The 16,016-nt window shown below is 41.1% G+C and overlaps 2 protein-coding genes across 15 annotated transcripts in view; one reads left to right on the top strand and one right to left on the bottom strand.

Annotated features, from left to right (window-relative positions):
• GPR89A (G protein-coupled receptor 89A) overlaps nt 1-1,192 on the top strand; it is a 58,559-nt gene extending 57,367 nt beyond the window's left edge. For 2 of the 5 annotated variants that reach the window (XM_026489069.4, XM_026489068.4), the window contains exons 13-14: nt 359-424; nt 552-1,192. In XM_026489069.4, coding sequence (XP_026344854.1) covers nt 359-424; nt 552-758 — 273 coding nt within the window. In that variant the 3' untranslated portion in view covers nt 759-1,192. The other 3 variants (XM_057310326.1, XM_057310325.1, XM_057310327.1) reach the window with 2 other exon arrangements.
• A 164-nt stretch (nt 1,193-1,356) lies between these two features.
• The window catches only part of PDZK1 (PDZ domain containing 1), a 35,879-nt gene continuing 21,219 nt past the window's right edge, over nt 1,357-16,016 (bottom strand). For all 10 annotated transcript variants that reach the window (XM_026489067.4, XM_048220238.2, XM_026489063.4 and 7 more), the window contains 4 exons: nt 14,713-14,909; nt 10,362-10,598; nt 3,779-4,069; nt 1,357-2,199 (listed from right to left, as the gene is read on the bottom strand). In XM_026489067.4, the coding sequence (XP_026344852.1) occupies nt 2,146-2,199; nt 3,779-4,069; nt 10,362-10,598; nt 14,713-14,909 (779 nt within the window). In that variant the 3' untranslated portion in view covers nt 1,357-2,145. The remainder of the gene's footprint in view (nt 2,200-3,778; nt 4,070-10,361; nt 10,599-14,712; nt 14,910-16,016) is intronic.

Genomic DNA, 16,016 nt, shown 5'->3' with positions numbered 1-16,016 from the left:
AGAGCTCAGGAGCCTAGTAATAATTACAAGGGCTTGGAGTGGCCTGGAGTAATCCGTTTTAATGTTTTCTATGAAAGTCATTTGTATCACATAGTTTCTGGAAAGTTTGATAGCGATTGGAATCCTTTCATGTCATAATGTAATTCTTAAAACCACCAGCTATCCCTCTGGGCACACCCTAGCTGGGTCCTTTGCTATCAGTCTGTTTCTCTTCTTCTCAGTGTTAATCATATCAGTTGTTCTGCACTGGTTTGCTACGTGGAAGAGACACTTTTAATTAAATATTAACTACGCTACTTAATGTCCTTGACACAAGAATCTAGCAGCACTGCATGAGTTCTTCTCCCTTTCTTGCCAGTTCTTTTATGCCATCTCCAGCAGTAAGTCCTCCAACGTCATTGTCCTGCTATTAGCACAGATAATGGTAAGTTTAATGACCTACTTTTATGCTTACGACTGTAAACAACCAGAAGCGTATATACTTCTGAATATTTTTACAGTTCTCTTCGGTCCTTCACCCCATTCAAAGTGACTTCTGGATTAACTTACAGGGCATGTACTTTGTCTCCTCCGTGCTACTGATTCGAATGAGCATGCCTCTAGAATACCGAACCATAATCACCGAAGTCCTCGGGGAACTACAGTTCAACTTCTATCACCGTTGGTTTGATGTGATCTTCCTGGTCAGCGCTCTCTCCAGCATACTGTTCCTCTATTTGGCGCACAAGCAGGCACCAGAAAAGCATATGGCACCTTGAACTCATGCCTATTACAGACTGCTACAGGCCAGGGGTGTCAGAATTTGGATATAAGAGAAAAAATGGAGAGGACCAGGGCCTCGTGTTTTTTTAAACAAAATGCTGAGGTAGCATATTCCGCCTGCAGCGGCTGCCTTCCTGCTCTGGATACTGTGATCATGAGTGGCATCAGCTGGAACGTGACTGCGTGAAGGAAACTGCAGCCAGCACGCAGCCGAGAGAATCCTGAGTGGGTTTGAGGCTGCTGCAGCATGGGGAAAAGGGGATGGAAAAGAGCCAAGAAGCTAGGTGGGGGGAATGCACTGGAACTCTGGGGTAAGGGCAAGTCTCAGGTAGCTGGGCCGAACACCCAGAATTTCTGTTCAAGGCTCACATGGAGGAGGGTATGGCTTTCCCTTAAGATTGACTAGCATTAAAATCAGATTGTAACCCTTTGGCCTTGGCTTCATTTTATCAAGGCTGACTCGGTGTCGAGTGCTTGTGCCATCGAGTTGGCATCCCCCTGCCAACCCCTGCCCCATTACAATAATCAACAGGTTCTCTGTTCTCGTCTGGGGACGGGGTGGTGTGCTACTGAAATAGATTCTACTGAGAGCAGTCGGGTATATCATCTTTATTGATTTCCTTTTAAGCTAGTAGTATTTGAGAGTGAATTGCTGTACAATCAATTTGGCGATGAGGTCTCATTTTTTCCTTTCCGTCGGCCCCTCATGCTGCGGAGTAAAACAATGAATAACTGTTAATTGGAATAAGTCTATTCCTATCCTAGCCCCTACTTTCTCCATCCATGACAGGAAAATGCTGGAAAGTTTATAGAACATTGAGAAATGCAATTTAAGGAAATCCTAAGATCTTATTCTGAATTTTATTATGTTTTGGGTTTCTAGAGGCAAAATGAAGATTAAAGCATAAAAGCAAGTTTACCAAAAACAAAAACACCATTAAGGTTTTATCAGCTAACAGGGAAGATGCAAGTACATTCTACAGGCATTCTTAATGGCATCTATTTTAGCAACCACAACATTCTTACAAAAGCATAATTTTAATAGGCTTATCTGCTCACTTTATAGCAGCTCTCATGTATACAGATGTATGAATCATCTTTAGTGCTCAAGGAGCCTATAGAATTACGAGGAAATGTAGTGAAGTTGAAGCTTGAAAGAGATCACATGAAATCTGGGTCCTGCCTTAAGTTGACCATAAATAAGCCATCATTGCAGTAGTCACCCCCAAGACAAATGACAACAGAAGACAGTCCCACATAATGAACTGGTTTCCAGAGGAGGTCCTCTCTGAGACAGTAAATGGATGGCAGCGCATTCTTCAGGAGAGGATTCCTACTAAATACCCAGAAACAGCTGTCAGCCAAAGCCATTATTTGCTCTCATCACATCTCTGTATCTTCAGAATTGGAAGAAGAATGTGAGGCTGTACTGTACGTCTGTGCAAAAGAAAACAAAAGATGTGTAAGTGCGAGAGTGTGGATGTCAGCAGTTGCCTGACTTAAGGCAGGGAGCAGAGTCACTTGCTAGAAGCCAGCTGACCTGAATTTCACACTTGGCTTTGTTTCCAGCTTGCTGTTTGACACTAACAAATTTCTTAATATCTGTAGATCTTTTCTATAAAGCTAGCATAGGCCTATAATTGACTTGCTATAGAAACATAAAATTTTTTAAAGACAAGTAGAATGCTTTCTTTGCTAAGCAATCAGGAATGCAAGGTCAGTGGCTGCTGTGTGTGCTGTGGTCTGAATGTTTGTATCTCCCCAAAATTCATATATTGAAATACTAATCCTAAGGTCAGGTGATGATATTAGGAGGTAGGATCTTTGGGAGGTGATTAGGTCATGAGGGCGGAGCCCTTGTGATTGGGATTAAGGCCTTATAAGAGAGTTCCTCCCCGCCCCCCACGGAGCCCCATGTCCCCTTCTACCATGTGAGGACATAGCAGGAAATTGGCCTTCTACAGCCTGGAAGAGGGCCTTCCCCAGACACCAAATCTGTCCTTCAAAACTGTGAGAAATAAAGGTGTGTTGTTTATAAGCCACCCAGTCTATGGTCTTTTATTGTAGCACCCCAAACTAAGTATGTATTCAGTCACAAATAGTATTTAATTTATATGACCAATCTGTAAAATTCATGGAAATGGAGTAGAATGAAATGTAACGTAAAGAAGAATGATATAAAACTTTTAGAGTCTTGGCTTTGCCATACATTTCCTTTATGAACTTGGACAAAAATATAAAAGGCTTATCAAGGATTTTAATCCAAATACAGAGTAATGCTTATTCCTCCCTATTACTAAAACACAAATACCTGCCAATTATCTTAAAAACAAGTCTCTAACCACCACCATTCGTTTTATGCTTACCGTTATTAACCAGGCACTGTTTGAAGCACTTCAATAGTCTTAGTTAATAGGAAACAAACAGAGGGTTGCTGGAGGGGAGGTGGGGGGGGGATGGGGTAACTGGGTGATGCGCATTAGGGAGGGCACGTGATGTAATGAGCACTGGGTGTTACATGCAACTGATGAATCACTAAACTCTACCTCTGAAACTAATAATATACTATATGTTAATTGATTTTAAATAAAAAAATTAGTAAAATTTTTTAAAAATAGTTAATATAATCCCAATAATCCTACAAATTATCCTTGGTTCGCAGGTGGGGAAAGTGAGGCAGAGAGCGAATAAATCCATTTGCCCAAGGCTGTTAAGTGGCAGAACCAGAATTTGTATGTAATCTGATTCACGTTCTTCTGGTGGTTCCATTATAATTTTGATAAACTTTTATTTCTTCATTTTTCTCTGGACAGTTACTGTCAACTCCATGCTATGAAAAAGCAGCTTGTCCTCCTGCCACTTCCTCTCCACCAAAATAATTTGACTTGCTTGTTACCTTTGTCATTTTCTAGTATTCTAGGAAATCTGTGGTAAACATAGATCTGAAGTGTACTTATTAAGGACTTTATCATACCCTGATAGGTTAGATCACTAAAAGAAGTCTGTCACCACTCACTCGTTCTTTTGCCATGTGTGAGTCATGCTCTGGTTCTGCCAGTGTTTCTTCTTTGGAATCGGCGGGGGCAGCCAGCGGATCAGCCATGGAGGAGACAATAGGAATTTTCTTAGCCCGGAAATAATCATAGGCCTTCTTTCCGCAGACTAAGAGTGTGACATTCTTCCCACTGCTCTGGATTCTGTCTACCACCTTCTCGTAGGGTTCATCCTCCACATTCACTCCATTCACTTCGATGATGATATCCTCATCCTCCAGCCCTGCCACTTCGGCAGGGCTGCCGTTCTGTACCTGTGAAAAGAAGTTCTGCATGATCACTTCAAGACACGGATAAAGGAATGTTAGATTAGCTTCCCTTCAGAGGAGAGAGGAGCTTGAAAATGTATTCTTAACCATGTTGTTTCTCCCTGAGGTACAGAAGAAAGGTGCTCTAATACTTTTCTGCTTCTGAAAGCTCCAACTTCCATACTCAAATGAGTACCGTGGGAAGAGGGGTCCAAGATGACGGCACAAGAAGACTCTGAACTCACCTCCTCCCCCAGACACCAAATATACACCTACATAAAGAGCAATTCCTCCTTAAGAACTGAGGGCTGACTGAGCAGCTTCTGCACAAAAAAAGGACAGGCCACATAGAGAACAGCAGGAGAAAGGGAGACACAGTAATGATGAACCCACCCCCCGCCTTGACACTACAAAGCGCAGTAGGGAGAGAGAGCACTGAGCAGTCTGCACGCAGATTCCCCAAACCTGGGGCACAGGGAAAAAATAGCAGTTTAAAGAGCAGCTAGACAACAAAGGGAACTGATTTACTAACCCTAGAGCATCCACCGAATGGTAGGGAAACTCTCCAGGGTCACAGGTACTAGCAAGTACCGCTGTTTACGTTCCCTCTCCAACTTGATAGTGCAAGACAGACCCAGGGTCCAGGTGCTCTAGCCATCCTGCCGCCTCAGCAAACCCTGGGACCCTAGCCCACACCAGCTCCAGGCGGGCCCACTATGGCACATACCAGGTCACCCTCAGCTGTCTCACCAAAGCAGTCATGGCATGGGCACCCCAAGATCACCCCAGCCCATGCCTGCTTCAGCCATGCCACCAGAGCTGGCTCCGCCCAAAGCCAGTAGGTACATGCAGTCTACACTGGGGACATTTCTACACAAGATCACTCCTTTAAGACAGGGAGAGGTAGCTGTTTTGTCTAATTCATAGGAACAAACACCAAAAGTGAAACAAAATGAGACAGAGGAATATGCTTCAAATGAAAGAATAAGACAAAACTTAAGAACTGAACAAAATGGAGATAAGCAATCAACCTGAGAGTTCAGAGTAATGGTCATAAAGATGCTCACCAGACTTGAGGGAAGAATAAATGAATTCAGTGAGAACTAAAAGAAACAGAAAATATATTCTTTATCTCTGATTGATTTTTATAATAACTGAAATTTAAAAATACAGTAGAGGGAATCAACAGATGATACAGAACAGATCAGTGATCTGGAAAGACAGGTAAGCACCCAAGCTGAAAAACAAAAAGAAAAAAAAAATTTTTTTTTAAGATTTTATTTATTTATTTGACAGAGATAGAGACAGCCAGCGAGAGAGGGAACACAACCAGGGGGGAGTGGGAGAGGAAGAAGCAGGCTCCCAGCGGAGGAGCCCGATGTGGGGCCCGATCCCAGATCGCCAGGATCACGCCCTGAGCAGAAGACAGACGCTTAACCGCTGTGCCACCCAGGTGCCCCAGAAAAGAAAATTTTAATTGAGCTTAGGTTAAGGAATCTCTGGGACAACATCAAGCATAATAACACTCATGTCATAAGGATCCCAGAAGGAGAAGAGAGAAAGGGACAGAAAGCTTATTTGAAGAAATAACAACTGAAAATTTCCCTAACCTGGGGAAGGAGACAGACGTCCAGGAGAATCCCAAGCAAGATGAACCCAAGGGAGAACACAAGACCCATAATAATTTAAATGTCAAAGATTAGAGATAGAGAATCTTAAAAGCAACAAGAGAAATGCAACTAGCTACATACGATGGAAATCTAATAAAGGCTATCAGATGATTTTTCAGTAGAAACTTTGGGATTATACATATAATCCCACTCCCCCTCTGGCCTGCAAAGGGCTGAAAGGAAAAAAACCTACATGCAAGAATGTTCTACCCAGTAATATTATTTTCAGAATTGAAGGAGAGAGTTTCCCAGACAAAAGTTAAACAAGTCACAACCCCTAAATCAGCCTTACAAGAAATGTTGAAGGGCCTCTCTAAGCGGAAAAGAAAAGGCCATAACTAGAAGAAAATTATGAAAGGAAAAAATTTCACCAATAAAAGCAAACATATAGTAAAGGTAGTAGATCAGTCACTTATAAACCTAGTGTGAAGGCTGAGACACAAAAGTAGTAAAACCAATCATATCTAAAAAAATAATAAATAAGAGATTTACAAAATAAAAGATGTAAAATAAGACATGCACTAAATGTGGAGGGAAAAGAATAAAAATGTAGTGCCTTTAGAATGTATTTGAATACGGGACACCTGGGTGTCTCAGGCGGTTAAGCATCTGACTCTTGATTTCAGCTTAGGTCATGATCTCAGGGTTGTGAGATCAAGCCCCCTGCATCGGGTTCCACTCAGGGCATGGATCCTGCTTAGGAGTCCCTCTCTCCCTCTGCTCCTCCCTCTCCCATGCTCATTTGTGCGTTCTCTCGCTCTCTTTAAAAAAAAAAAAAAGTATTTGAATTTAAGTGACCATCAACTTAATATACACTGTATATATTTAGGATGTTATATAGGTAACCATAAACCAAAAACCTGTAACAGATACCAAAAAAATTAGAAAGGAATCCAAGCATAACACTAAAGAAAATCAAGAGTCACAGGGGAAGAGAGCAAAAGAAGAAAGGAATAGAAGAACTACAAAAATAGCCAGAAAACAATTAACAAAATGTCATAGGTACATACCTATCAATGATTACTTTAAATGTAGGTGGTCTAAATGCTCCAAAAGACAGAGGGTAACTACATGGGTACAAAAACAAGACCGATTTATATGCTGCCTATAAGAGACTCACTTCAGGCCTAAAGACACAGGCTAAAAGTGACAGGCTAAAAAACATACCATGCAAATGGAAGCCAAGAATAAAGCCAAGGTAGCAATCCTTACATTAGATAAAATAGACTTTAAAACAAAAACAGTAGATAGAGACGAAGGCACTACCTAATGATAAAGGGAATAATCCAACATAACAATTGTAAACATCTATGCACCCAACATAGGAGCACCAGAATACATAAAGCAATTATTAACAGATGTAAAGGGAGAAACTGACAGTAATACAATAATCACAGGTGACTTTAACACTCCACTTACATCAATGGATATATCATCCAGACAGAAATTAATAAGGAAATGGTGACTTTGAACAACACTTTAGACCGATAGACTTCACAAGTATATACAGAACATTCCATCCAAAAATAGCTAAATACAAATAAAAATAGGGGCGCCTGGGTGGCTCAGTCAGTTAAGCATCTGACTCTTGGTTTCCACTCAGGTTGTGATCTCAGGATCATGAGATCGAGCCCCACGTTGGGCTCCACACTCAGTGGGGAGTGTGTTTGGGATTCTGTCTCCCTCTGCCCCTTCCCACCTCTCTCTCAAATAAATAAGTAAATCTTTTTTTAAAAATTGGAAAAGGAAAAGAAATAAAGGACATCCAAATTGGTAAGGAAAAAGTAAAACTGTCACTATTTGACATGATACTACACATAGAAAACCCTGAAGACCCCACCAAAAACTAGTATAGTAAATGAATTCAATAAAGTTGCAGGATACAAATTTAATATCGAGAAATCTGTTGTGTTGGTGTGCACTAATAACAAAGAGAAATTGAGGACAAATTCCATTTGAGGGCACCCGGCTGGCTCAGAAGAGCATTCCACTGTTGATCTCAGGGTTGTGAGTTCAAGCTCCATACTGAGTGTAGAGATTACTTAAATAAAACTTAAAAAAAGAAAAAAAGAATGAAAATCCCATTTACAATTGCATCAAAAAGAATAAAATACCTAGGAATAAACTTAATGAAGGTTAAGAAAGAGGTTTGAAAGGCCTGTACTCTGAAACTCTTAAGATGGTAATGACAGAAACTGAAGATGGCACACATAAATGGAAAGATATTGCATGACCATAGACTGGAAGAATTAATAGTGTTAAAATGCCCATACGACCCAAAGCAATCTACAGATTCCATGAAATTCCTATCAAAATTCCAATAATGGTTTTCACAAAACTAAAACAAAAGATTCTAAAATTTGTATGGAACCACAAAGATCCCACATAGGTAAAGCAATCTTAAGAACAAAGCTGGGGTCTCACAATCCCGGATTTCAAGGTATGCCACAAATCTGCAGTAATCAAAACCGGGTAGTACTGGCACAAAAGTAGACACGTAGATCAACGGAACACAATAGAGAGCCCAGAAATAAACCCACGCTTATATGGTCAATTAATCTACGACAAAGGAGGCAAGAATATACAGTGGGGAAAAGACAGTGTCTTCGGTAAATGGTTCTGGGAAAACTGGAAAGCTACATGCAAAAGAATGAAACTAGACCACTTTCTTACACCACATACACAAATAAAGTCAAAATGGATTAAAGACCTAAATATGAGACCCGAAACCATAAAACTAGAAGAAAACACAGGTCATAATTACTCTTACATCAGCTTTAGCAACATTTTTCTAGATCTGTTTCCTCAGGCAAGGGAAATAAAAGCAAAAAGAAACCATTCAGACTATATCAAACTAAAAAGCTTGGACGCAGCAGAGGAAAGCATGAAAATGAAAGGGCAACCTACTGAATGGAGAAGATATTTGCAAATGATATATCTGATGAAGGGTTGATATCCGAAATATATAAAAACTCCTACAACAACAAATAACAACAAAGAATCTAATTAAGAAATGGGCAGAAGACCTGAATAGGCATTTTCCCAAAGAAGACACACACATGGCCAAGAGATGCGTGGGAAAAGATGCTCAACATTATTTTTTTTTTAAGATTTTTATCTATTTATTTGACAGAGAGATAGAGACAGCCAGTGAGAGAGGGAACACAAGCAGGGGGAGTGGGAGAGGAAGAAGCAGGCTCCCAGCGGAGGAGCCCGATGTGGGACTCCATCCCGGAACACCGGGATCACGCCCTGAGCCGAAGGCAGACGCTTAACGACTGCGCCACCCAGGCGCCCCAATGCTCAACATTATTAATTAGGAAAATGCAAATCAAAACCGCAACGAGATATCAGCTCACACCTGTCAGAATGGCTAGTACCAAAAAGATAAGAAATAACAAGTATTGGCAGGGATGTGGAGAAAAGGGAATGAAGCCCAGTGTGCTGTGGGTGGGAATGTAAACTGGTGCAGGCACCATGGAAAACAGTATGGAGATTCCTCAAAAAATTAAGAATAGAAATACCATAAAGACCCATTGATTCCACTTTTGGGTATTTCCCAAAGAAAACAAAAACACCAATTTGAAAAGATCTGTGCACCCCTCTGTTTAGAGCAGCATTATTTATAATAGCCAAGATTAGGAAGCCACCTAAGTGCCCACTGATAGATGAATGGATAAAGAAGATGTGGTGTGTGTGTGTGTGTGTGTGTGCGTGTGTCACAATAGATTATTACTCAACCAAAAAGAAGAATGAAATCTTGCCATTCACAACATGGATGGACCTAGATAGTATTATGTTAAATGAAATAAGTCAGACTGAAAAAGACACATGCCTTCTGATTTCACTTATATATAGAATCCAAGAGACAAAACAAACACTGGTGGTTGCGAAAGCAGAGGCAGATGGGGGGATGTGGGCAAAATAGGCAAAGGGGATTAAGAAGTACAGACTTCCAATTATAAAATAAATAAGTCACAGGAATTAAAAGTACAGCTTAGGGAATATAGTCCACAATATTTAATAACTGTGACAGTGGCAACTACACTTACCAATGATGAGCACCTGTAATGTATATAATTGTTAAAACACTATGTTGTACACCTGATATAACATTTTATGTCAACTATACTTCAATTTTTTAAAAAATCATTAGGATCATCAGAAGAAAAAAATGTGTAACATTACAGTGGTTGAATATCATATTGTATGTCTTCTGGGTTGAAGGCATTAATTCACCTTCATAGGTTCCCTTTTTATATTTCCGACTTGAGAGCCATAGGGCTAGTCTCACTGTCAGCCCCTACAGGCGAGGGACATGTGGCTAAATGTGTAAAAGTACCAAGTATCACTCCCCGTGATTGTCAGCTAGAGTCGTGGAATCTGTTTGATTTGAAAGTATCTAAAGACAATTAGGTGTTTAAGAAAAACAAAAGATGGGAGCTTAGGATGTACTAGTCATTATCTTAAAGGGTACAGGACCTTGACGGCATTTATTTAAACCCAAGGGAGGCCCTCAGTGTAGGCCTCAATGTAACCTTTTTACTAAGCCATCAGTGAGTGGGAGAAACTACAGCTTTCCTAACCGTGGCTGTGCTCATTGGGCTGCTGGAACCAGATGACCATACCTCTTTGATGAAGGAGCCTGGCTGACCCTGAATCGCGTTTAAGTGAAAGCCATAGCCATTTTCACCTTTAACCAGCCGGCAGAGCTTAGGCTTATGATCTCCTACTTCCTCTGTAGTATCTGGACTGGAATCTTCTAGAGGAGCAAGAGCGGGAGCAAGTGTCGGAGCTGGAGCCTCCTTGACAGAACCATTAGGCAGTTCTTGACTTTGATAGTAGAGAAATGGAGAAAAATGAGCCTTTTGAAAATAAAGGGAAAAACCCATTAATTGTAAGTATGAGTAGCTATACTTTAGTACATGTGCCTAATTCCCAAGGTCTCGCATATGTTGCACAACACTGGCAGATACGTCTGATTGCGGGCAGTAGAATTCCTACACTACCCAACCGGGAAAGGTATAAAGAAAGATTGAGCTTGGCTGCGGAGTAAACAGATGCACATATACACAAAATAAAAGCAGTTCAGGATGTTTTACAAAGATCCAAAAATAAGTAACAAAAATGCTCGTTTCTTCTGACTTTGTGATAGTGAGCAAATCACTAACCACCGTAGGCCGCCTCCCTGTGGGAGAGGACACACATCGAGTGACTTGCCCTGTAGCTCGGGCATAGTAGGTTCCTCTAGCCCTTCCTCCTCAGTGAGATGGTCCTCGGGCCTTAAACACATCAGAGAAAGTGAAACAAACACTATTTTTATCACCATCTGAAGTACACAGAGTAATCTGTTGTACTCATTTTACTACTTTTTGTTGTAAGCATGAGCTGACACTCCTGTTATGCCAAACCCCTCAGCATATTTAAATACTTCTAATCCGTCTCCAGTCTCAGACCATCCTTGTGAAGAAGGGAGCGATGGTCTTGAATACAGAAGAGACACAGAAGAGGAGACATGGGACTGATTTTTTGAAAGAATTAAAAGCTTAGTAGAGTGTGGGTTTTAATTGAGAGAATTTAAAGGGTAGATTTGGGTATGGTAAGATCCTGGATCAGCAGTGAAATTGCTGCCCACAAGTATCCAGGACCTTTATTAGGCACGGAGTAGAAAATCAAGCAATTGAAAGTGAGTACAATGTGTGCTCTGCCCCAAATTGTACTGTTCAGAAGCCTGGTTAAAATTAGATTGGGGTCCTCTGGTTATCATCTCTCTTGCTAACCACAAGACCACATCTTCCTTTCTAAACAAGAGTAGCACCAGCTAAGAACTCCTAGTTACCCAGTTCAACTAAATTTCAGACCTTTCAGTGATATACTTGCAAATGTCCCACATTTCTTTCCGTCTTTAAAATGTGGAAAGTTATCAGTGACTCATTACATACAAAAATACCTCTGACATCACTACCCAACAGGCAGGTCAACTGTATGAGAGAGTAGCCCCTGATCCTCAAGATAAGTACAGTAACATTAAACACTTCGTGAGTTTTAATTCACTTCCAAATATTTGGGTGCCTAGTATGTGCCAGGAGCTGGTTTAGGTGTTTGTTTCATTCACCGATACATCTCAAAGATCCCCACCACCACCCCCCGCCCTGTATGGAACCTACTTTAGGGGGGGTTTGGGGAGGGGGAGGGAGAAGATGGGGACAGGCATCTTTTTAGATCAAAGTTCTCTCTTATATTAAACCAGAACATTATGGTTAAATCATTGTCATAAAATCAGGAGGGATTGGAAAAAAACCGATGCCAGAATCCCCCTTAGCAGCTACAGCAGTGACCTCCTGACTTCTGCCTAAACTTTTCTACCAACTGGGAGGTCACCACTTGGCAAAAATGGCTCCCCCTGTTCCTGGCAGCTTCAGTTGTCCTTAAGCCAAAGCTAGCTCCCTATACATTCTCTATTTGGTTAAGCTATGCCCCATAGAACACCTCAAAAATAAGGACTTCTTGCATGTAATAGCCTTCTGAATTCCTTCATATATATAGATCTATGCACACACACACACACACGCACACACACACACACACACACACACACAATTTACCACTTTTTTAATGCTATTCATCTGTCAGTGGACACTTGGGTTGATTCCATATTTTGGCTCTTGTGACTTAATCTGTGGTCTAACACATGGTCTGTCCTGGAGAATGTCCTATGTGCCCTTGAGAAGAATGTGTTCTGTTGTTGGGTAGAGTGCTCTGTATTTCTGTTAGATCTAGCTCGTTTCTTTTGTTCAAGTCCTTGAGTTCCTTATCTTCTGGCTGGTGGTTCTATCCATGATAGAGAATGAGATATTGAAGTCTCCCAGCAATTATGGTGGAATTGTCTGTTCCTACTTTCAAGTTTGTCAATATTTGCTTCATGTTTTTTCCAGCTTTAATAAAGTGTAATTGACAAACTGTATATATTCAAGGTGGATGGTGTTATTTGATTCACGTCCACATTGTGAGGTGATCACTGCAACAAGGTAATCAACATGTCTATCACCTCACATAGTTACCATTTAGCCTTTCAAATTCTTGAAGATGGTCTCCTTTCTTCCCCAAAGTCTATGCTTATTCAAACAAATATTCACATGGTGATTTCCAAAACCTCTGCCCTGATTACCTTTCTTGACACTGCCCTTCTTATAGTCCTGTTCTCAGAACTGGACACTGTTGATTTAACAAACATAACATTTCTGTGTGCCAGGCGTTATTCTGAATGTTCTAAATATTACCTCACATAACCCTTCACGGTAGCTATCCCCATCTTACAACTAGGGAAGCAAGCACAGGGAGGGTAACTTGCCCAAGATTACATTACTGGCCATTTCAAGTATGGTCTGAACAACTCAGTACAGTAATGCTATCATCTCCAAAAGCCAAGTGTCAGTTAAAGTAACTTTAAATTCCCTTTTTGGGGGTGGGGGCAGCTACTTACAGTATCATCAGGTTTCTGGTCTTTTTTTGTAGTCCTCAAATCAGGTCTCACCATTTGGCATTCATACAATTTAGTTTTAAGTTAGTTTAGTACCTGAAATTTATTCTTGTTTAAACTTAAACTTATTAGTTCTTATTCTTCTTTCTATCCTGACTGGATATTTTAAATATTATAATCTCTAGTAAATTAATTATCCATCAACACATTAAGCCATCCGTATGACTTAAGTATGTTAAATGTTTCCCATGTCTCCATCCAAATTTGGTAATAAACTAGCTTAGGGTAAGAAGCATACCAGTGGAGACATCTATTCAGACTGACTTTGTTCCAATATCAATTATTCTTCATGTATGGTTGTACAACTAGCTAAAAACCCATTAATTGTTCCATCATCCAGTTCACTCTTTAATCTTCTTTACGCAAGTATCTTGAAATAGCTAATCAAAATGCGCTGAGAGGGTATATGGTATAATGAGTTAAGAACTTGGGTTCAAATACTGGCTCAGGTGGGTGACTTTTTTTAAAAATGAAGTTTAGAGGGGCGCCTGGGTGGCGCAGTCGTTGGGCGTCTGCCTTCAGCTCGGGGCGTGATCCCAGTGTTGTGGGATCGAGCCCCACATCGGGCTCCTCCGCTGGAAGCCTGCTTCTTCCTCTCCCACTCCCCCTGCCTGTGTTCCCTCTCTCGCTGGCTGTCTCTCTCTGTCAAATAAATAAATAAAATCTTTTTTTTAAAAAATGAAGTTTAGAGAGACTAAGAAATTGCTAATCTATAAAAAGGGGCTAATAACGCCCCCTACCATATCCCTCCCTCTGTATCATTGATGCACCTTTGGGTGCTTCCCTTATTGTATATCACGTGGAACAAGTACATCTTTGGCCAACTCTGTGACTGTCACTTGGTGAGGCAGATGGTATGTAGAAGGCCCCCAAAGGCCAGTTAAACTAGGCTGAACACCTCAGTTCTTGTGATAAAATTAAAAGATTATTTAAAAACATCCAGATAACACCAGTTGTGATTAAAAGTTGAGAGCAAATAAGGTTAGTTTGACACTCAGGTTAGTTAGTCTTGGTGAATCCATGTTTCTATTTGCTTGCGAAGGGCTTAGAAGCTGTTTAATCCTTTCTAGACGTCTATGTGGGGTTAATGGAACTTATTGGTCTATAGCTTAAAATCCGGTTGTTTCCTATTTGGGAAAGTTAGGGCTACATCTGCCTTTTTCCAGGCTATTGTTCACAGAGTTTTCTCAGATCACCAAGAGTCATTCTGTAATTACATTTGCAAATTCTCTCAAAATTTTGAATCCAAGGACTTAAAACTCATTTACCAATCACTTGGCATTCTCTTATCACCACCAATTTGAACTTCAGTGCAGCCTTAATGATGATTGCTATGCCCTTTCAGTTTGAAAATCAAAGTGGTAACTTAGCCAAAGTTTGAGGACTTGAGTGAACCAACCCAACCTTAATGCACGAATACGCGATCTTAAATTATTTACCAGTCTATACATGTTGTCCGTCTCTTTGTCTACCACCAGCAGCGAAGTCTGATCTCCACCCTTTCTAATCATTTCCACCACACTGTCATGATCCAGGGACTCCACAGACTCGCCGTTGACAGCAACTAACAGGTCATTGTTCTTCAAGCCAGCCTCCTCTGCTGGACTTCCAGAATCTATGTCCTTGATGACTTGACCTACCCACCCCAAAAATGAAATAAAATTATCAGAAAGACCCCTAAATTAAGCTGTGGAATTTCTGCTGGAGCCCAAGGCTCTGATAAAATAAATTTAAAAGGCATGCTGAATACTACTGCCCCTCCCACTGGCATCCAAGGATAGCCGATAAGCACACTCTCCAGCCTCATTCCCTGCCCACAACTTACTCCAGGAACAAACTCAGCCATTACCGATGAAAGGATCTTAAAGAATCATGTTGTTGCTGAAAGTGTCTGAGACTCAATCTTGACAAACTAGCATGCTAAGCATTAAGAGTCAGCAAGTTCCCAGGAAGTCAGTGAGCATCCTTGTACCCACACATCTTATGCAGAAGCTAAGCCACTGGGGTGCCTGGGTGGCTCAGTCGTTAAGTGTCTGCCTTCGGCTCAGGGCGTGATCCCGGCGTTGTGGGATCGAGCCCCACATCAGGCTCCTCCGCTGGGAGCCTGCTTCTTCCTCTCCCACTCCCCCTGCTTGTGTTCCCTCTCTCGCTGGCTGTCTCTATCTCTGTCAAATGAATAAATAAAATCTTTAAAAAAAAAAAAAGAAGCTAAGCCATTAAAATGGGGCAGGAAGAAGAAATAACAAAACTAAAGAACTCAGAGCCTAGGAAACATATGCTGGCATTTTAGTAGCAAATTGGGTGCATTCAACTGTGAACGTGTCTGTGTTCATGCCTCAACGATGTGTCTTTACCCTTCCTCTCCTGACTTGAACTGTCTCCACCAGATGCTTTCAGATCTCTCACACTTTTTTTGTCCTTCCCACTATTTTAACAAGCCCCAGTTTCACTTTTCCAGCTAGCTACTGAGCATCTCCAACTAAATAGCCTATAGATCCCTCAAATGTAACATATTCAAACCAAAAGTCATCTCTGCCCATCTCCCCCATTCCAAAGCTCCTCCCCTCAGTCACCTGTTCATGGCAGCTCCATCACCCTCGTCATTGACATTTAGCATCAATTCTTCCTCAGTATCCACTCCCCGTATTCTAATCAACTGCTGGGCCATTTGATGTTACCTTCATATTTGACACATCTCTTCTCTGGCCCCACTTCTACCTAAATGCATGTGATATTAGTTCCT

This window comes from Ursus arctos, unplaced genomic scaffold (genome assembly GCF_023065955.2).
Source record: "Ursus arctos isolate Adak ecotype North America unplaced genomic scaffold, UrsArc2.0 scaffold_12, whole genome shotgun sequence".
NCBI lineage: Eukaryota > Metazoa > Chordata > Mammalia > Carnivora > Ursidae > Ursus > Ursus arctos.
Note: the sequence above shows the minus strand (reverse complement) of the source record. Positions and strands in the feature narration are given on the sequence as shown.